Source organism: Pomacea canaliculata, linkage group LG3, assembly GCF_003073045.1.
Source record: "Pomacea canaliculata isolate SZHN2017 linkage group LG3, ASM307304v1, whole genome shotgun sequence".
NCBI classification, from domain to species: Eukaryota; Metazoa; Mollusca; class Gastropoda; order Architaenioglossa; family Ampullariidae; genus Pomacea; species Pomacea canaliculata.
In genome coordinates this window covers 19,270,825-19,294,197 of record NC_037592.1, presented here as the reverse complement: position 1 = coordinate 19,294,197, position 23,373 = coordinate 19,270,825, and the positions used below count along the sequence as shown (strand labels likewise).

At 37.1% G+C, this 23,373-nt stretch overlaps 2 protein-coding genes across 4 annotated transcripts in view; both read right to left on the bottom strand.

Moving 5' to 3' along the window:
• Nucleotides 1-2,331: 2,331 nt before the first annotated feature.
• On the bottom strand, nt 2,332-8,221 carry LOC112560324 (prolyl 4-hydroxylase 1-like). Its single transcript, XM_025232111.1, has 7 exons — nt 7,555-8,221; nt 6,636-6,749; nt 5,885-5,958; nt 5,109-5,249; nt 4,086-4,200; nt 3,350-3,422; nt 2,332-2,949 (listed from the first exon to the last, which is right to left on the bottom strand). Exons 2-7 carry the CDS (start codon nt 6,735-6,737, stop codon nt 2,843-2,845), a joined length of 612 nt encoding a protein of 203 aa, XP_025087896.1. The 5' UTR covers nt 6,738-6,749; nt 7,555-8,221; the 3' UTR covers nt 2,332-2,842.
• Nucleotides 8,222-9,293: 1,072 nt separating this feature from the next.
• LOC112560320 (low-density lipoprotein receptor-related protein 4-like) overlaps nt 9,294-23,373 on the bottom strand; it is a 48,335-nt gene continuing 34,255 nt past the window's right edge. For all 3 annotated transcript variants that reach the window (XM_025232099.1, XM_025232100.1, XM_025232101.1), the window contains exons 28-38: nt 22,518-22,633; nt 22,102-22,207; nt 21,883-21,977; nt 20,565-20,713; nt 20,136-20,280; nt 19,635-19,748; nt 19,175-19,256; nt 18,015-18,091; nt 16,612-16,702; nt 16,219-16,369; nt 9,294-15,957 (exon numbers count right to left, since the gene is read on the bottom strand). In XM_025232099.1, coding sequence (XP_025087884.1) covers nt 15,724-15,957; nt 16,219-16,369; nt 16,612-16,702; nt 18,015-18,091; nt 19,175-19,256; nt 19,635-19,748; nt 20,136-20,280; nt 20,565-20,713; nt 21,883-21,977; nt 22,102-22,207; nt 22,518-22,633 — 1,360 coding nt within the window. In that variant the 3' untranslated portion in view covers nt 9,294-15,723. The remainder of the gene's footprint in view (nt 15,958-16,218; nt 16,370-16,611; nt 16,703-18,014; nt 18,092-19,174; nt 19,257-19,634; nt 19,749-20,135; nt 20,281-20,564; nt 20,714-21,882; nt 21,978-22,101; nt 22,208-22,517; nt 22,634-23,373) is intronic.

Here is a 23,373-nt window from a genome sequence, read left to right as displayed (position 1 = left end):
CTTAACGATTACTGTGACTGTGTCACCTACACTCGAAGCTCTCAGCCCCCTAACACACATTCACATGTACATACACATTTATGCGCACACTCACACTTGCATTGACATTTCATTTCCACCATTGATTTAAGGCATAGACAGACCCAAACACATGCAAGCATGCACACACACACACACTACCCATAAAGACCAAGGAAACACATTCAACATTCAGTCGCAAAAGAATGTCTTCTTGTACAAACAAAAATTGTCATATTCAAAGCATGCTGGCCTTGGCATTATACTAAAACAGTTGTAGCAAATGCTACCCTGAAACCCCTTACAAGTACTCAATCCAAAGTAAACAGGATAATCTAATGCCACGTTAAGGTTTGGCCAGAAGTGTGGAATAAACCAATAATAATGTACTCTGTGTGTGTGCTTGCATAATTTTTTGAGGTATAGAAGTATAAGTATAGATGCACAAGTATAGATTACTTCTAATTTTTTCCTTAGGTCTGCCACAAGGAATAGCTTTATATTGATGTTTTATTTGCTGTTAAAATTCATCAGCAGTCAACTCTCATTAGCCAGATATCACTGGAGCTTTATACATCATTTGTTCTGTGATGATAGTACAGCCTGTAGTGCATCTATCCCAGTATGAGAGTTGATCATCAGTGACTATGCTGGAGGCTGTACATCAAATCTGTCCTTACTGTGTATTTCTGTCTTCTCTTTAGCACAGGACCTTTATGATAAATATTGAGATTCATAACTACCACAGAACCTGGACAAAAATATTTGGAATACCCCATACCCCAATCTCACACCTTCACAACACCCACCACTCATATACCATCTTAGCCTCCAATACAAACCAATTCACAAAAACCTGACAGAAAAAAAGACAGACATTGATTCGTTGAGCATTTCTCAATGGTATGAAAAACTGATCAAGGTCATTGTACAGCACAAAATAGACTTTGCTATAGACCAGTGGTTCTTAACCTTGTTTAAGGTACCGAACCCACAAGTTTCATATGCACTTTCACCGAACCCTTCTTTAGTGTCATCACGAATTGCGGGTGTGTCTTGACCTCCGTAGGGAAGACCCCGCTGAACCCCTAAGACCAACTCACCGAACCCCTAGGGTTCAATAGAACCCCGGTTAAGAACCACTGTTGTAGACATTATAACCAATACACAAATCCATTGAAAATGACTTATGTAAATATATGTACAGCAGGCACTACGCTACATCTATAAACAGAATATGTGAGAAAAAAAATGTGTTACAGACATTGCTGCTCTTGGGGCCAGATTTACATGAGGGTACTGTCCATCATCCTTGCCTTACCCTCCTTAACCCTGCCAACTAGGTCAACTGAGGTAAGTTAGCTGCACTACAGGGTTTTGAACTGGTGTGCCTCTCAGTTTGGATGCCAGCGCTCTAACCACTTGACTACTCATTTTCCCATAGATAACAGCAAAAGAAGGAAAAGACCAACTTTAAGAAAAAGTAATAAAAAACACATGACTGGAAGGATTTTATCTTTCTTTTCCTTTTTGTCTTTTTAGCTATTTCACAAAATTATGAAAATGAAAATAGTCAAACATACATTTCTAGCATAGAGTGCTGTATGCTAAAAATATGTGTTCAGTACTGCAAAAAGAGAATTCAAAAACAAAAATCATCACGTACAAAATATATCTAAATTATGTAAAAATCTCTGCTTTATTAGTGCTTAGTATGTTAAGCACCTTAAGTGAGATACACAAGAATGATGATGATGATAGAGACTCCACTATACAGGAGACTTGAATGACTTAAATAACAAATAACATCTAAAGATTTAAAATCCTCTTAGTAACAAATTCAAAACAGAACAAACATATCAATGATTATACAATGACAGATAAACAGAAATTCAAGGCTGAAAAAGAGAATGATGCATGCCACAACACTGCATCAAAAGAATAACAATAAATTTTGGTGATGTAAAAGGTGTCCAGACACTTAATCCCCAGACACTTCATCCCCAACGCTTCATCCTTAAAATGAAATTTTAACTATAAAAATTATGAAGCCAGCGAAAAATTTAATTGAAATTCAAATAATTATCTTCATATAAACATCACAATAAGTTTTACAATTAAAATACTTTAACTAATGTTGTAGAGGTTCAAATGACGTTGAAGTTAATAGCATGATTTGAATATTATTAATATATTTCAATATTTATTTTAATTGTAAAACTTATTGTGATGTTTATATGAAGATAATTATTTGAATTTCAGTTAAATTTTTCGCCGGCTTCATAATTTTTATAGTTAAAATTTCATTTTAAGGATGAAGCGTTGGGGATGAAGTGTCTGGGGATTAAGTGACTGGGAACCGATGTAAAAGCAGCAACAGTAAAACCCCTGAATACTAACAAAGCCTATTGGCTGCATGATAACAATCTGATACCACTAAATACTAACAAAACCTAGTATTGCAGAAAAAAGGAATGGCTTGATTAACAAAATAAGTTACATATCCAAAGCACATAATACTAATAACTTTAATATGCTATCAGCCATTACAATATACATGATTGGGATGCATTCAGAATCTTTTGTGTGTTCTCTGTGTGTGCACCTGTGTGCTAATAATCAATATGCTTGCTATGAAAGAAGTCCAAGTTTTGCATTTTAATTCTCATCAGGCCACTGTTGCTGGAGTCTGCATACTCTCATTGTATTAAGACGTACATTGAATCTCAGTGCAATGAAATTATAAGAAGCTGCTACTCAGCTGTATGTTTTACTAAGACTTCTCACATCTTGGTTTCACTACGACAGTATGCCATCAATGAATTTATGATGGAGGGCTGTACATAACATCAGTTCTTACTGAGTACTTCCGTCCTTCCTTCAGTACTGAGCCTTCATGGTAGATATTGTGCTGAAATACTAACACAGAACCTGCAAAGCAATATATACAGATATTATCCTATTAATTCTGCCACAAAAATTAGAACAGACATACAGTAAGTCATATTTGGCTAATATATTCTATAAATGTGCATGAGTGCATGTGTGTGTGGTTGTGTGTTGTATGTGTTGGATATATGTGTGTGTATGAGTGCATGAATTTTTGTGCATACCTAACAGTGCATATGTTATTGCATGTTTCTTAATTGATATACACAGCATTACAATGTTTGTGCTATCCATGTGCACTTCAGAGCATCTACAATATCTATAATATTAAAGCTGATTCAATTACTTTCTCTAGAGCATATTTAAATGTTGCTTAAGTGGGAAAGGTAAAGATTGTAATATAAAATAAATACCACAAACTAGTCACTGAAAGTGAGTGTACCTGCTTTGGGCACCACTTCCAGTCTTTGTCGTCCATCAAGTGACATGAATGTTGTACTACCACCTTCAAACCCCTACGCAAGTCAACAAAGAGACAAGGCACACAGATTTTAGTAGTGTTTTGACAATTTATCAGGTACTAGACCAAAACGATGTACGAAAACACATTGATTTGTGACTCATGAAAGATGAACACAAGTTGAAAGTAATTTATCAGTGGATTTGCCCTGCTCCCCTTCTGACAGCTTGTGAACTCATTGTGTTTTTCAAAAAGACATTATGCAGGCTACCCTATAAGCACCAAAAACAACAAGAAAAATGACTTGCACCCCTTTTGATCCATCCTATAACTGGAACTGTGGTGTGGATGCCATGAATTACAGTGTTTCAAATGAATCAAACAAGTTGAGAGCAACTGCTGGATACATCTTTCATCATTTCATATGGCATGTTGTGTAAATCCATATATGTGTGTGTCATTCTTTGTAAAGTGTCCTCAGTTCGCTCACACAGCCAGGATATGGTGATAAATAAGTTTACTTTATTATTACTTTACAAAGCTTGGTTGCTACTGGTTGTTCCTTTTACTCCACACTTAAAACTGTTGCATACTAAAAATGAAGTAAAAAGTGACTATAACATTAACATTTCATTGGAAATGATAATTAAAAAACCTAGATTTGACCTAGATGATCAGACAGCAAGCTACTTTGCGAGTTCATCAACCCTTGTCTCACATCATTCAGGTAGATCTGTATAGTAATGAAGCTCATCTCTCCATTTTCACGGCTATAGCATCCATCCATGTGAGGTTTGAAGTACTGGCCAGGATCATAGCGAAGAAATCGCAATCTACAATGTCACAAAAACTGTACGTAATGCATAATTGGTACCACCTGCACACAGGACTCGGATATGGCAGTATGTAAGTTCACTGTATTATTATTATCATCATCACCCCAGCCACATATATACTCACATATAAGGGATGATGGCCTAAGTTATAAAAATTGATCATTTATTAAACAAATACACTGCAAATCACCTTTGATAATCCATGCAATCTGAAAACAATTTCAAGTCTTTAGTCTGTCTTCTTAGGAAATCCTTTGAGGCATGGACTACGATGCATTTTTTATGGCAAATTTTTTATGCTACTGGCAGCACCTAACTCACCATCAAATAAAGCTTGCACAATGCATGGATGTGAAAACTTCAAACTCTCAGATAATAATAACTGTTATCATCAATGGGCATATTCAAGTTAAGCAGCATCTAGTACAGAACAAGAGATCAAATACAGACCTTTTTGTCTAACAGATATGATCATCAACACATATCACCTTTTGTTGAACATGAACACCCACTTTAATCATTAATACAGATCACATAAGTTGTGTTGAATATAAACACCCACTTGAGACAATCTCTGGGGAGGTAGAAGACCAATGCAATGTGGCATTCCATTTTGTCGTTTCTTTTTTTTAAATCTTCATAGGAATTAAAAAAATTGCTCTGTTGTAGAGACTAAAATGGTTGGCCGGCATTATGGTTGGCAAAGCAAACAAGATAATGCTGCATACAACATTTACAAATTATGTAAAATACATTAATCTAATAAAATTAAAAAGTTCAATTTATAATTTGATTTTTGAATGGCATTCTTTTGCTCATGAGAAGCACAACATACACCTGCTCATGAAAAAGGTTGAGTACATTTACTTTTTTTTTTTGCGTGGAACTATTAAAACCATACATACCTTTCATTCAATCCTATTACTGCCCTGCCATCCCACTCTTGTGGAATATATTCTTTGATTCTCTGCCAGACTTTGAGAGCTTCTTCCACACTATCAATGATACAGCGATCGCTGTTTCTCACGTCTGTCATTAGCAGTTCTCTACAAAAAGAAGTATTCAAAAATAGTCTGCAGTTTTATGACACACCGTATCCATTTCAATTTCATGATGTTGAAAAGTGTGATATGGCTACATAATTAACACTATATACTCTATACATTAATTAAATTCTATGGTGGGTGAATACCCCTTTCTGCTCATAAAATATAATGTCCAAGAAAAAGCAAAAAAAGAAAATGGTATTATGTTTATACACAGATATGCCTAATTAGTATGTGATCACAATTCTCCCACTAGCTGAGGCCTTGACAATAAAATCAAATTATAAATGTATCCACACAGAGAAACCCTGACAATAATTTCAAGTTATATTATAAATGTATCCTGACATCTGTTGTTGACCTCTCATGGTGATGTTTGTAGGCCTGCATTTCATGAACAGAAAGGACCCTATTCATCCACATTTGGGGAAGGAGGAAGGAGCATCTTTCACTTACTTTTACCAAATTATAAGAAAAAAGACCTATAACATAATCTCAATAATGTAAGATTACAGTGGCACACAAAGTAGATACGTATTTAAGTTATCTATATGTAATTATTGTCATCCTTAATAATATTATTGTCATAATCATTTACATAAATATTAATATTTACTTCTGTTTCAAATACATACTTTCCACCACCAATGTTGAGCAGTGCCTTTACATAACCCTTCTCCTCTGTTTGACTGATATACTGCTTACACTCCTGAAACAAATGGTGGCTCATTAAGAAAGTTTTATATACAGATATAACACAGACACACACACACACACACATGCATAGGCTGTGCAGTCCACCAAGCTAACCAAATCACAATATGTGTTAAAAATAAACAGATCAAATAAACATCTTTGTAAGGCTTTATTTTCATTACTTAAGTTTGGGGAAGTCATTGACTGATTAAGCCAATTTGATTACAGTTCATCTGACAGGCTATCCCTTTTTTTTATTAATTAGCAAAAATTAAGTATCTCACCAGGTAAGAGCCTCTTGTCAGGTGACAGAGAGTCTGTGAAGTGCCTTAACTGAGATGACAGTGCATTGTAAAGTGTCTCATTGCAGGGAACATGAATTGTGATGTGCCTCACCTGGCATCATGGAGGGGGGGAATTGGTGTTTTACGCCGTGCCAGCAACTGAGGCTATATTACGGCAAGCAGCCAGCCCTGTAAACAGATGCCACGTGCAGAGAAAGATCAGCGTGCCCGAGACGAGAAATGAACTCAGGGCAGCCAACCTTCACTGTATTGGTGACAGGCGCTAACAGTGCTAACCGTTGCGCCACCGGACCGCTGTCTGGCATCATGGAACAAAAGTGTATCACATGAGCTGACAATATTGGAAAGTGTGAATGTGATGACAGTAAATTATGATGTGCCTTACCTCAGGTGACAGTACATTGTGAAGTACAAATGCAAGACGCTGATTCTGATCTGAGGGCAGCTGAAGATCCTCCTTTTTGATTGCAGCAGAAATGTTGGCCATGGCCTTCCAATTCTTAGACAAAAACATTTAAATACGTCTTTATTATTGGTTTCCTCACAACAGAGCAGACACCCATGAACATTTTTACACTCACACGACATAGGTGCAGGTGTGCATGCACACACACACAATGTGTCATTATGGGAAACCAATTTAGAAGTTGTGCACTTAGATATAGATGGCTACACGACAACCCATGAGAGATGGAGTTTTAATTAAAATTTTCATTAAATATCTAGAAGGGTACAAACTATTTTTCTATAATAACTGGCTACAGCTCAGTGCCAGATGCTGTTTTTCAAAATCTGGTTGAATACCCCTCCATACCTTTCCATTTTTTTTTAAAAGAAACTTAAGTACCATGCAAAGAAAGAGGCCAATAACAGACATCACAAATGTACAAGGATATGCTATCATGGTCTTAGCAAAAGGGAAGTCTGAGGCCATTGTGTCAATTAGGCATGTCTGTGCACAAACAAGATGTCAAAAATTTGAACATTTTTCTGCTCATCTTGATGTTTACAGACATGTATCTTGAGAACAGAGGGGGGTATGTCATTCCCCAGATTTGGGGAAATTATATCAGAGCGTGATATTAGAAACAAATTTGCATCCACTAAACCTATGTATCGGATTTTTTCATTTCTACCTACAAAATCCCAATCAATTTTTCTTTTTAGAGCTAACCATGCAGTTAAAATACACATCACTCGATCTCTCTCTCACACACACGCTTTCCCCCCACCAGCTACACACAACACGACGCACTTACTTTTACCTTTCAGAAAATAAAGCATATAAAACGAATGAGGATTACCTGTTGTCTTCTTGATTCCACTATACACACAAAAGCACCATGCAACGCCTCGGGAATGAAATGACAACTGATCCGGGTCCACTTATCAGTTTCGCATGGTCGTGATTCGAAAGACTCAAATTTTTAGCTCTCTTAGAACACAATCTTGACTATCACTTCAATTGTCCCATGCAGATGAAAGGTACTTTTAAAAATTTTCTCCAAACAAAACTACACTTGTTTCAGGAACACCCACAGGTATGTTAACAAAAGCTACTAAGTATAGCATCAGGGTTTCTCCACATGATCTTCGGCTATATATATAGAAGTCACGTGATTTACGGTGTGCATGGACGAAGATACCGAGGGGACAATGCTTGAGATGTGATTCTTCACAAGGTGCAAAATATGGAGAAGAAAGAACGATATCACAGGATTACTCAAAGCTCGGGCCACCTACCCCACAGACGACTAGCCTGACTCGACCCGACCTGCCGTCTTGCTGGTGACACTTTCGCTACCACGTTAATTCAGCCCCCTCGTCAACTTTCCCCTCGCCACCAAACAGTGGCAGCCCCTGTTACGTAAGCGGCCGTTGCGTCATCCCGGCTCTTGTCTAACTTTTCAACTTTTCGCGCTTTTCCACATGCTATCGCCACAGCCAAAAATTAAGGGTTACTGATTGTTGCTGCCTCTCAACCAAAAAGTCAATGATTCATGATGTATAAACCAGGGGCCGTAGCGCCACCCCTTCCTGTCTTCACCACCGTTGCGGCTATGTACTGAAAGTATCGCTATATGTATGAGGGCTTAATCAGTCATAATCCTTCAGATTGTATCATTGGCTTATTAGCTATAAGCACGTTAACAATATGTCCGAACCTTCGGTTCCTCTCAGCAGGAATACTGTTTCAACGACGGTGGTCATCATGCAGTAGGATTAACTGTCACATAACGGTAAAACTAAACTGAACAATCCAACGCTTGACGAATTCTGCTTCGCAATCATAGGAACAGCCAACGTCAAAGGATCAAAAAGCAACATATATAGCTATAAAGGATTGGCTGCAACAAGTTCGTGGTCAAACTCCCCGCTTGACGTGGTCCTCAGAGCTATCACTCATGACGGCGAGACGCAGTGGGCTTAATTCCTTCGCCCCACTCTCCACTGAGTAGTGGTATTTCAAGAACTCTCCACCTAAAGGCAACACCTTTCATGTCTGGGAATTTTCTGAGTAACAAATCTTTAGACTTGAATTTTAATTAACAAACTCGTTACACTGAGAATTTTTGTTTGAAATGAACTTTGTGAGAATCTGTCAGAACTTTGATAAAATTATTATTTCAAAATTCTACCTATAGTGTCCAGTCCTTGAAGATTTTTCTTCTCTCTCAAGTCAGATGTATATGGCATATAATTCATCCTTGCTTGGTTAGTGTTTCTTTTCACTACTTTTTTCTTTTGAAAAAGCTAGTACAGCCTTAGTGTGTATCACCTCTTAATGCAGCTTGAGGGTGAATTCTCTTTGAACGCAGCCTGAGTAGAAGCAGCATTTGCCTATTCAGTCACAATTGTTATAAATTAATAATGACAAACATAAATAATGTCAATATTTGTTTTAAAAATGTGTTGCCAGGGTATTTAGTATTTGGAAGATTATGTACTAGGGATGTTTGTTTTTACTCCAGTAATAGAGTAGGGAAGTGCCTCTCTACCCCTACCCCACCTACACACACACACAAAGCACATGAAGAGAATGTCAAAGGTACCATTTTATTTTACGATATAGTGACACATACCTGCCTGATAGCAAGCTCATAAAAAGTGGTACAGAACACAAACTTGTACAGCAGGAAGCTCAGTTGTAATCATGTTACACTAACAAATGGCAAGATACTTAAAATCTTTACAAATTTAGACATCAGCAATAACATATTTGAATGTGTTTTCAAATGATAGTTGATTTGATAAAGTATGTTGTGAAAGTAGTAAACATTCTTGACACATGAAAACTGTTCTGGATATTCTAAACACACACACACATGCCCTAGAAATGTATGTTGTATTAAAAGAACTAGTTTGAAAAATCTCCCCCTGTGAAATGTAGCAAGAGACATTTAAAATACAGAAAAGAAAATGAAAAAAAATTATCGTTTTTGAAGATCATGTATGATCTTTTCAAAAGCATATACAACATTAAGATACTATTTCAAGTTCCAAAAACTGTTTGTGGTTGTGTCTAGCGCCGGATCCGGCCCGTGGATGTCTTTGGACTGGCCAAAATGCAAAGTAAACTTGTTTTAATAAACTTTTTTTTTTTAACTTAGGTTAATTTGATTGAAAGTAAATTTATTAAATATGACTTCATGTGAGGAATCATCAATTTAACATTCTAACAGAAAAAGTACAAAAAATAACAAATAACGCATCCAACGTGTCTGCTGGAACTGAGAGAGTATAGGCAGCAGCAGCTGCCTTCAAAGGAAAGACAGATTAAATTTTTAATGTGAGCGAATTTAAACAGCTTCACTTTTCACATTAAATTTGGTAAGTGAACATCATTGTGTGCACATTTCCATTCCATTTTCACTAGATTTGTTGTGTAGTCATGGCAAGAGCTTATGGTATGTTACCACACCACCATAGTTAAGAATTTTGAGACTGGCCTGTGAAGAAAAACTTTGTCCACCCCATGGTCTAGTGGGTAAACTCTGGAAGCTAGAGCCAAACCCTCTGGACTGGTATTCTTGATTCTTCCCTGAGAGCAGTATCCATTCAATGGTTGGACAGAGGGCAGGGAAGCATCCCAGTTACTGGTTCAAAAAATCTTTAAACCCATGAACTTTTTCTTAAAAGTTGATCTCACTAGGCAGCCTTATTATACATTAGTACATAGCACACTTTCTGTAGGCTTAATGTGTACAGTCCAGTGGAAATGACTTAGAAAATTACAAAGTAAAATGAGTTAGATTGAAAAAAATGAAAGAGGTTTGAGAAATAATGTAGCTCAAGTAATGGTGGATCAGTCTGAAGCAGAAGAATACTAGCTTCTGGCTTCTTAATTTCATAAAGATTGCCAATACCATAAGGACGGAACACTAAAATTTAAACTTGAAGCTAGCACTCCAAAAGATGACATTTGCCTTGAAGAATATTAATACACCAAGGAACATTTCCGGAGATATAACACCAAAGTCTATTGACAAAAATGTTATGACAACAAATGATTCTAAAGAACAGCTAATAAACCCAAGTTCACTATTAATAACAACTGCTGTAATTATTGTCTTACCTTCACATAATTTTCTCCCCCTCTCTCTCTCACACACACACTCATATAAACACATACATGAAGACTTCAAAAACTCAAAAACGCTGCAATTTTTCATTATCCTCCCTTACTACACTAGATCTAACTCTTCCAGACACCAGGTAAAAGACAATATCTTCAAATGCTGCCGAGTTCTGTTTTCTATGTAATCAGCCTTGCAAGCTGCAAAAGCTGCAGAATGCTGATCAAAAAACAATGATGTGTTTTGAAGAGGGTTGTATGGTTCTGCCCATTTATACATAAAGTACCTGATTCTCAGGTACTTTACACTGTTACAGTTCATATGTAGTATACTTTTGCATCATTTCTTGTTTTTGCATGTTGAGCATTTATCAAAATAGTCTAAAAAATAAAGAGACATAATAATTATAAGTATCATAAAATTATGGTGCTAAATAATAACTGATCAGAGTACCAACAGCGTATTCAAATATATGTTTGAATTTCCATGACAATGAAATCAATAATAAAATGATAAGTATCAAAAATACTGTTATAATTATGTCATAGATCAATTGATGCTAAACAATTGCAAATCCAGACACATTATTTAGCAGTTTAAAAAACAGCGCTAAACACAGGAAAATTTGTGAGACATCCTCTTTAGGACAATGTAGTGGTGTGAAATTTTACAAAACAAGTGATTTACTTAGATCTAAAAAAGGTGTGCACATAAATCACTTGATCACACTCTACTGTCACGATGTTAATGCTGCATTTTGTTCACCCTTTGTTGACATTTAACAATTGACTGACTTGGAAATGTCCAATGCCCCTAATCTGAACTAATGTTTGAGACGACATTAGCTCCTTGTACAACACTAACCATCATTATGTGTAATTTTCCCATTGCACATTTATATACAAATCTTTGTTTCCCAACCCTGCCAAAGTTTTGATAAGAAAATTCCAGGCTAAGTGCAGAAAAACAAAAGGAATAATGAAAAGTTAAGATTGGAAGACATTACTAAAAATGCCCTTAATGCTGAAGATATGCATATTATAAACTGGAAGGAGTAAACAAGGAAAGTTCTGGGTACAAGGTAGAAGTGAGAGGATGGACTCAATGCCATGTGAATGTAAAAAAACACTGAATTCTGCCAATGCCCCATACAGAGAGATTACTACTTTTTAAGTGGACTCTCCTCACTCTCCAGTCATGCAAACTTATGAACAGAAATTCCCTTCTCTAGTTCTGCAAAGGAATGAAGTGGCTCGGCTTAAATGATATGGCGTCTCTGTCTCTATCTTTTATTAACTGATGGGAGAAAGAGAAGAAAACTATATATAACACTACAAATGAAATAGTCTCCTTTCCTTCTAGGCTGCTAGGTCAAAATGTAATTTTAAGTGATTACAGTTACACTGTAATGAGTATATACAATATGAAATCAAGTAGTATAGCTGAACTGGAAATGTTATCTATAATGCAATGTAAACTGGAAGTACACTTATGCAAATTGAAACCACATTCTAATATCTACTTCCTTTCCCTTGAGTATTTACAGACAAAAACATGCTCCACTCTTACATCAACATATTTAGGATGTTAGACTGTGACCCTTGCTTTTAACGGTCATTTTCAAAAAGATGACCTGTATCAGTTAAGATTTAACAAACAGTGATAACCCACACTCCCTGAACACAGCCAGTTCTGGTGTGTAGTAAAAGGCAAGAAGAAATGATATTTAAAGTAACAAAGATTATTTTTCTGGGTATTTTTCTACTTCTTTAGAAAATATTTTCTCCCAAGATCAATATACAACATTAAAAAACTAGTGCCCACTTCACTGTAAGCACCATTGTAATAAACAAAATAGATGATATGCTCTCATTCCAAGCAGTAATGTCACATACAACCTTTCTCAGGTAAATGCACTCAAATTTCACTTCAGAAGGCATCACATAATTACATTTGTACAACATGATTTCATACCCTATAGTGGTAAGGCAAACTGTAAACAAGATCAAAAACTTTCAGCACATTGTTATCATATCTTGGTCTGCCTTTCCACAATCTAACAAAATGAAGGAATGTCATTCAATGTGGCTCTTGCATAGCTTGTTGCTTGTCCTCATGGTATCTTTGTCAACAAAATAGGGCAACAGTAGCCAAAATAATATGTATCTTTCCTCCAAGGAACAAAATCTTCCAACTTCCATGAGTTCAAAGCAACAGAAGTGTTTCAAAGTTGCTGGTAAGAATCCACAAGTCTCAAACTATTAAAACCAAGCTGCTAGGACCCAACTATATGAATAATGCTGTGGTTTTGAACCTCATGAAAATTCACCACAGCCTGTAAGAGGAGTGTTTGTTTCTGTTTACTTGCATCCTTAATTATGATTCCCTATCGTTTGTAAGTAGTTGCCTAGATTTCTTTGTTTCAAACTTTTTTCCCAAACAGTTTTACAACTTCTCAGTCAATAATCAGAATCTTATCATGATTTGGCACATCTACATCATGAAATGCTCTAACATAAATCTCTTAGTATATCTTGACTAAAATGATTATACTGAATGCTAGGGCATTCACTTTGAAAATGTTATTTTAACTCTAAAGCAATACAACTGCTGAGTAATTTGAGACAAGCAGACTCACAGTCTATTGTGGTGAATAAATCTTAATAAATCACTTTTTTTGCAACAAGGTTTTAATTATTTAATTTTTTAAATTTTAATATATAATTTTAGCTCATCATTCTTCCATTGTTAAGGACACTGATCTTCATCCAGTAATAAGAAGCTGATAAGTGGTATATACATTTAGGCTGACAAGTGAATATTTACTTCATCAGAACAATAATGCAGAAATGCAAACATACTAGTCTACAAAATGATCCTTTGCAAAATGTTTCCAGAAGAAAAAAGAGCTAAAAAATCACAACTGGCCTTTTGTGCTCCTATAAAACTGGACAAGAACGATGCTGCCTGGCTGAATTTTGATTATAACTGGACAGTCACTATTACTGTGGAAAATGAATAAAGATGTTTATTCGTGAGTAAAACTCAATGTACATAAAAAGATAGATAATTGCAAAACACTACATAATCACTAACACCTTGAAAACATTTGGCAAAAAAATGTAAAAGTGAGTAAAACGCAGCATATATGCAATTCTAAAAAGTTAATGAATTGTGTACATCAAATAGGAAAGCCATTTGTAAGTACCTAACTAAACACATAATCATAAAAATGGCTTCCTTATATATGACATTCACAACTTATGATAAATCTCAATACTGTAATACTTTCAGCAATGCTGACCAAGTAAATGAGTTCAGTGCCGGCTGTGTCCTTATCTTCACAAATCTCGCTTTGCTGCAGCTTTCTGACAAATACTTCACAAATTCACAAAATTGCAGAAATGCTTGACAGACACATCTTGTACAAATGATTATATTCATGTGCATCAACACAGCACCTTATCTTAGAAACTTGATGCTAGAAATGCATCTGCTCCACAACTATTTAAAAAAATGTGCTAGAGACTAATGTTTCCTAAAAAAAACAAAAAACAAAAAAAAACAAAAAAACCCAAAAAACAAAAGAATCAGCAGTAAGCTTATTTTTCTGTCACTTGAGAGATGATTCAATAAAGTATACCATATCTGATCCTTGTGAAATATTTGCATTTAATGAGGGAAGGTCCTGATGACTGACCCTGTGAATCACGAGGATGACAGTATCGACATTTGCTGCAGTTGATGTTTCTGGTGTCTGGCAATGTTTTCACCGAAATCGGTACCCCTCTTCCCCTTGAAGAAATTTATGGGAGTGATGGTTGGTGCTACCAATGACAATGCCATGCCTGCATGCACTACCACAATACGCATTAATGATCACAGTTGCTTAAGTCCCACAAAACTAAATGCCATACAAATCTGTCAAGAAAGAAGTGAGAAAGCTGATCTTTACAACTTGACACTAACTTGTGACGTTACCACTGCCACCTGTGGCTAGGTTATTCCATCCGGTTGTCATATTGGTAAGAATGGAAAAGACATACATGTTTGTGTTGGAATTACTTTTTATCAGTGGAACACAAAAACATGGTTGAATCCAAGATAAAATCTTCTTTCATTAACTCCACAATGCAAGCCATATAAGAGCTCCCCTTCTGACTGAAATGGTACAAAGCACATGACTCATTAGGAACAGAGGATGAGAAAACCCATCACTCAGTCAGCAGTTATCAAAATACCATTTTTAGTGGTAAAATTGATTTCTTCAAGTACTTACCAGATGACATGGCTATGTAGAGATCCCCCCCTAGCTACCTCAAATCCATCTGTCCAAACCTGTTCCGGTCGAACCACAGAACAGTAGGACATGAAATCAGTTCAGCCCCCCTCTCATCCCCACCTGTCACACTAGTGAGCACTCAACTCCAGTTTTTCGCCCGGCTCCACGCAGTTAAGAAGCGTGGCTGCTACCTCATCTGCGATCTCTTGGATATACCAGTGCGGCCTGTGAAGTACAGCTGGCTAAAAAACACGTAGTCATGTTATCTGGTACAGTATGAAGAAGAAACACACAACCACCCATGCATGCACACACAAATGCTGTCACACATTTTCTCTCAAAATGTCTTAAGTTGTGGACTCATGCAGCTGTACAACTTTTTTTCTTTTTAGGACAGGAAAAATGATAATATAAAATTACACAGCCATCATAGTGCGTGTCTGATTAAATCTGGTGAACATGACAACAAAGACATCTGGAAAGACACCTTTGCTGACAGAATCAGCAAAATGAAAACTTTCAAGTCTGTGGCATCATCCAAGTGTCAAGGCTTGGCAAAACACCATGTTTGTGACCCAATGAGACAATGAAAATCAGTCTCTAGTCTTATGTAATCATGTCTTCTCCACAGGTAAGTATGGGATCTGCAGCCTCACCACCTGTGTGCTGTCCAGCTTTGGTTTTAGTTTGAAAACGTTGCGTGTCATGTAAAGGTCACAATTTTCAGCAGCAGAAGTCCCTCCTCTACCAAGGGCTACTGCACCTGCATCTCTGTTATGTACAACCAAGGCAGTTGTCTCTCCACTGAGCACAGACTCTCCATCAGGCACCATTACTGTTAGTTTCTCCTGTCAGGTAGTAATTTATCAATTTTTTAATTTCAAAATGAAGAGACAAAAGAAAGGTAGATGAAAGAGGAAAATCAATCAGGTTATAGCGAGGCTTTCTTGGTATCTGCCATAAAAAGTTTCTTTTTTTATATAAAAATTAAGCTTAAGATCTTATGTTAAGTTGATCTCTGTATATTTCTGCATTCCTGAGAAAAAAATGACAGTACATGGTTTGTCTACATGCACACCTCACTATCAAGTATGACTGAAGATACTCACCTGGCTTGACCGAAAGTGTAGTGTGCCCCAGCTGTGCAAAGAGCGCTGATCACTATGAGAATTAATTGTCTCTGTACTGGTCTTCTGATAAGAAGGATTGGCATAAGTCAGTGTAGTCAGTTCCTCGATATTATAACGTCTTCGCCGATGCCTGCATCAACAAACAATAACAATACATGTTTACTACACTCTATTTATATTAAAAACAGCATCATGTTTCCAGATGCAATAAATAACAAAGCTTACTTTCTACTCTTTGCTTTTCATCCTCTCTCTGATACACTTGGCCTTGTTCTCACTTATCTCTCAACAAGTTTTATGAAAGAGAAACCATGCTAACATACTAACGGTTTTACGAAACGTTTGTCGGCTGCTCAAGAGATCACTACTGACCTGCGCCAGATGAGGAATACAGTAAATGCACAGATGAGGATGAGGAAAATGATGACACCCAAGGCAACAAATGCTCCATAAACTCCAGCCTCTGCAACACACACACACGCACGCATATGTAAAAAAATGCTGAAATATGCACAAAAGTAGCAATAGGGTAGATGGGTACCTCCAAGGAATTGGGTGCCTATCTGCTGTTTGTTGAATAAGATAGAATAGGACTACTACAGGTGCTTCTCACAAACAATGCCTTGATCAACAAGTGGAAGTGGGGCTGGATCAGTCAAACCCTGCGAAAATTTAACGAGACAAGCTCTTGGCTGGAACCCACAGGGTGGTGCAGGGTTGGGAGACCCAGACAGACATGGAGGAAATTGGTTTACAGCAAGGCGGAGGCACCTGGCATGGCATGGACCCAACTAGGAAGGGATGCCCAGAACCAGATCTGCTGGCATGGTGTAGTTGCGGCCATATGCTCCACTAGAGGTGGAAAGGAATAATAATAAGAACACATGCACCAATGCTTGTACTTACTATACATTCACTTTTAAATATTAGGGGAATATGTATGGTGCCATATCCTGGTACACGGTGCTTTACAAAAAAACACAGACACAGATGCATGCAACATATCATGCAACACTGCTGTCTAGAGAATGCCAGATAATATGAATATCTAACAAGAAACTGCTTCAGCATTCACAAATCATTTTAAAAAACTGTGATCTAGGCTGCGAATGCTTCTGTCTATACCACAAGTCTAGTCAGAGAATGATAAGTGGTTTTTTTTTTCTTTTTGGCTGCTCATCAGGTTGCCTACAGAATGCCTATTTGAAAAACCAAATGAGTTTAGGTCAACAGAAGAGAAGCAGTGCAAATCTATCAATATAATATCGTCAAGGCATTCAACTGCTCGTCAGCTTTCACAGATGCTCTTTTCACAGATTAGGGTGTGCAAGAGGTACAGGTCTAAGGCTCGTAGTCAGAATTAATCTGGGATAAAAGCAGATCACTATATGTATCAATATATATGTATCAATATATAACTGGAATTAGTCCTTGTTCATGGAGCAAATTATCATAGATAAGCTAGGATCTACACGAACACATAGCAAATGGAAAGTCAGTAGTTGTAGATCAAACAGTAGGTCTGGGAACAAGAATGACGGAGTTGGAGAAAGATACACTGAAACCAGAACAATTGTCATATACAACAAAGTAACTCATAATTAAAATAACTGCATGCTAGCAAAATATTCCAATGAGAGGTTAATGTGGTTTCCATGCATACAAACAATGAAGCTAAAACAAGTAAAACAGAGAACTAATTAAACCTTCACAACAGCAGCTGCATTTACATTACTTGCAAATTGATACAATGACAAGTTTTCAGTCTGCAGTACCTGATGCAGCTGAGGAATTTTCATTTTGTGGGCTTTTGGGATGGCATAGACCAGCCCTTCCTTTGTACTCACTACACCTGAAAAGAGGCATAGAAAAACATGTACACATTAAAATCTCAAAACTGACCAAAGAATCATACAAAAAGAAAGGACATAATAGTTTCCTCCTTTTTTTGTAATATGCTTGCCATAAATACAATTGTTAACCCCTGACTCATCATGATGTGCTGTGCATCTGGGGCATTCCATCAATAACCTAAGCCTCTTAATAAAGTAGCTTTAGTATAATAACATTACAGTTCCCCTTGATAGCAACCTTAGGAGTGTGAGTATGCGCTTTAAAAATTTTGCATTATTATTATTATAGTACAATAACAGAAGTTCCCCTTAATAGCAGCTTTAATATAATAACAGCAGTTTCCCTTAATCGCAGTTTTAGCACATAACATAACAGTTCCCTTGCCAATATCTTTTTGATACAACACAATTTATTAATACACACATAATCCACCACAGTTTTCCAAAAATATAAAATAAGAGTGAACACAAATATAATCCTTTATCTTTTTAAATTGATAAGGTGGAGATACTGATATATAGTACCTTTCTAAATTAGCATTACCCTTACAGGAACCCTAGCACATTGCAAACAGTTTACATAAATGTGTTAAACCTTGTATCCTCTGGTAGCTCTAGATTGGGTAACATGCATATAGGTAACAGGGTGACCAACCAACCTGAACCCAGGTCAAAGATGGCCGACAGTGAATAACCCTTAGGTTGTTAGAAGTTTAGGGGGTACTTTAGGACGTTAGCTGTGAAATAAGCCAGGTCAACTTGGATAAAAAAGCAGTCCCAGACTAACAGGGTAGGTTTAAAAGATGACAATGTTACTTCCTCTGAATGACCCCCAGTGTCTAACAATGGGTTTCTCACGTGAACAAGTGCACACCAAGCTTTAGCAACCTTGTGAGATCCGTGGCAAATTTCAAAGGCAAAGAACAAAGAGATAAAGGTGGGGTAACTGGTACAGAAATTCCAGAGGGATAAAGCCAAAATCATCAGGCCAGGGTGTGCCTTGTAGTAAGCCATAGTACTATGCAACTCTCACAGACTCAAGAATTTTATCTTAACCTTAACAAAATATTATAGTCCCATACCCTTCTGAGGAGCCCATCATATCTTTGTGAGTCATCTCTGGGTAAGGATATTCAGAAATGTCATCTGATGATGACGCAGGCACTGAAAGTGAAAAAGCTACTTATTATGTAATGTGACTAATCTGCTACTCTAGTCTTGACATGTATATACCAGCTCTACTACAGCACCTTCTACTAGGAGTGCTCACATGAGCCACTGCTGAGCAATGATAACAATTTCATTACTTATCATCTGAGGATACATGAAAGAGTGGAAAGTGGTGACTAAGAATACAAGATTTTGGCACTACGTAACCTTATGTGAAGCACATAGTCAATGGAGATCTCACTCTCAAAGCATAGGGCAACTTTAATGGCTACACTACCTTTGAGATTCTCTGTGTGTGTATATAAATAGAAAATGTTTTATGGTGTAGCCATGTTATTCAGTATGTGTAGCATTTACAACAGTATTGCATACCTGTGAGACATGGTTTTCCATCTGGAATGTTAGGGCAGGCACACACAAAAGTGTCAGGGTGAGCAAAGCAAAGGTGAGTACAACCACCGTTATTGATGCTACATAAGTTACTACCTGAAAAAAACATTATGTAGTGAACATGCATTGCTAGAGAGAGAAAGTGTGCATGAATTTCTCAATTTCCTCCATTCAGTCGCTTGTACACACACAAGAGCATAAACAGACATGAAAATGTGTGCATATGCACTCTGGCTCCTCAAGAAGGCTCTGGTGAGAATCATGGTCAGCTGCTATGTCTATCCAAACTCACCTATTCAGAAGACCTTTATCACCTGACCAGTTCAGGTCAGCCAGTCCAGGTCAAAGGAATGAATAAACAAATGCTCATATATTGATACACACACATGGACACTTATACTACTTTTAACTGAGACATAAGGTCTAATTTGTGAAATCAATAAAATGAAGACCCATAATAAAATCTGTACCACAAAAGTGTACCTGTTTGACGTAGGGAAGACACCAGATGGATGTCCATTAGTCCTTCTAGGCGGCTTTGAATCAGAGTACGACCCATTCCATCGTGCTTACTGGCTCGCTCTATCTTTTCTGTTTGCCAGTCAGTCCAGTAGATAAAGTCTCCAAACTGTACAATACATGTCTCTAGTTACTATGACATTCTGCTGGTTTAAATTACAATTTATCACAACTCATGGAATTTTCTATGCTCATCTTCATGTTAATAAAATTTGTGACCTAAAAGACCTAAAATCTTGTTCACACTTGCATGCATTCTCTTACATTTCATTTCTCTGATGCTTCTTCAATGAATAAAATGATCTGTTGACCAAAACATTGATGTATTAAATATCGGAGTTACTTCTCCCCACTACCCTTAACAATTAACAATGAAAATCATTAACTACTTACAAGCGTCAAGCCAAAAGGATGTGGCACTTGCTGCAGCAAGGTGACACGATGAAGACCATTCAAGTCAGATGTCTCAATCTTGTCTAGCTTGGCATCAACCCAGTACAGGCGCTCAGCCTCATAATCAATAGACAATGCATTGGGGAATCCTGTAAAACATATGACAAAGCAGAGGACCAAAGTAAATGCTGAATCACTATTCTGACAATGTTAAAGACCAACCTGAATGGTTTGCGTTTTTTGCAGATATTGGTTGATAAAGTTGATAGAAACCTAACCTGTAAATTTCAGCCTCCAAAATTAATCCATTAATTATCCACTAGCAAAGTACACAATTTTGCACCTGCAATACACAAGCGCTGCTAACAGTGTACGTCACATTGGTACATCATTCACAACATTGCCAGCCGTCAACACCAATCAGAGTGACAGTTCAGGTTATTGGGATGCTGAAAGTCTGCATTTCTCATGGTAGAGTAGCAGTTTTTCAGAACCATGAGAAATGCAGACTGTCAGCGTCTGAATAATCAGAACGGTCGCTCATTCTCTCTCTCTGATTGGTGTTGACGGCTGGCAATATTGTAAATGGTGTATCAATGTGACATAGTACACTATTACAGTGCTCGTTGATTGCAGGTGCAAATCGTAGCGGATAATTAACGGATGGGTTTTGGAGGCTGAAATTTACAGGTTAATTTTATATTGCCTATATCTACGGATATCTGAAAAAAATGCAAACTATTCAGGTTTGTCTCTAATATTCTGACATCACTATTCTGACAATGTTCAGTGGCTCCAGCAGCACCTCAGCTTTGTCTGTTGAGCATAATCTATGAGTTTTGAGGAACACTATCATGTCCAGTCTACACTTATTTTGGTTTCTGAATAAAAACTTTATTCTCTTTTGATACACAACTGCACATACAACACTGCTTACAAGCACAATAAACATTTCTCAACAAGTTATATCCTATAAGAGTTAACGCCCTCACACATTGAATAAATGACATAAGTTGTAAATGATTACATACTATCACCTAAGCATTGCAAAGTATTTTGAATTCAGATTTAATACATAAGTTTATAACAAAAATAGTAAGGATAAAACAAGGGAAAATAAAGAAACCACTAAAGCCATGGGGCTGGGACTAGACAAGAAAATAATGACCTCTGTTTTCACTCAACATACATACAACGTTATAGCTTTGAAAGCTGATATGCATCAAAAAGAAACTTAATAATGTGAATAAACTGAATGTGGAAAAAGTACAGATATGTGCAAATTGCAACTAATGCTTGAGAATGCTTGATCACTCACCAAGCCCAGTGGTGACCAGGGGCTCACGTTGTGTACCGTCTAGAAATGCTCGCTCAATCTTGGCCTTTGTGCCCCAGTCTGTCCAAAACAGCAATCTAAAGAAGGACAGAAGCACACAGGCTTAAGTTTCACATCCTGCCTCTCCTCTCACATATAAGCTTTATTTTGTTTTCACCAGATTGCAAAGCCAGTTATGTGACACACTGACTGAATGCTCACCCCTTTACTGGGAACACAGCAATGGCCCGTGGTTCATCCAAATCTTTGTCAACGATGGTCTTGCGACAACTGCCAGTCAGCCTTGCCACCTCTATTACATCACGCCCTGCAGCAAAAGAAAAGTATTTATTTGATATATTTGCTAGTATATTAACTTATTCTTTCTGTGTATGTTGTACAACTTCTCAGAATTATTGCATAAGATGGTTGGTTTCCTAGAATGCTACTGCTGTACAAGTCTGGATAACAGAGTAAGGGAAGAATCTGAACCCTTCAGCAATTATCTTTTTAATAACTGTTGGAAGTGTTGGGGTTAAAGAAAGACTTACTTCAAGGCAAGGCTTTTTTTTGGTGAGGTTGATGCTTTCTTTTTCCAATCCTCTAAAGCATTAGATACAGTGCAATATATGCCTTACCTGAATCCATCCAGTAAAGATTGCGTGCGATCCAGTCCACTGCAAGTCCATCAGTTGTGACCAGGTCCTTGCTGACGACTGTCTCCATCCACCCACTGCCATTTAGTGTGGCTCGCCTGTCAGACAGCATAATAAAGGTTTGAACAAAAAATTTGTCAAAAAAAGCATCCTTTTTCAATTGGGCTTAACAACTTAAAAGTTATGCAGATGTGGCAAGTGATTAATGGTTATTTTATTAATACAGCAAAAGTAGTACAGCATTCCAAATTAAAATTTTTCATTATTTCTTAGTAACTTACCAGATGACCTGACCGAAACAGTTACTCTATTACTAGTTAAAATGCCAGGTGTAGAGTTCCACTTGCTAAGAACTCACTCAAAAGAAAGTGAGCAGCAGCCTACCTGGCTACCATTCAGTGCTCACCCATTGTACCCTTAACAAATTAAAAAAATTCCAGTCAGCTGATGACCAGTTTTTTTATACAGCTGCTTTCAGTCATTCAACAACTGGTTGGTTCAAAAACACTCATTTCTGGTTACATCTCTCCTATCAACAGTAGCAATGGATACATCCATCTCATTAGCTAATGACAGTGTGTAAATCTACTCTAAATGTCAGCGATTTTGATTTCTTTCTTTCATCATTTCAGGGTTAAAGTTAAATTTTGTGTGTTGCAGGAACTGGACTTTATATATGTGAAGAGTCCAGCATAGTATGTACCCTTCAGGGGAATGTAGAGTCAGAGTGTATCAGCTGCTAAACAAAGTAGAGCTTGAAGAGTGAGATAGGAAGAAAGGTCATCAGGTGTACAATAATGGAGACATAGCAAAGAAAAATCAGTTTGTAAGGTCACAG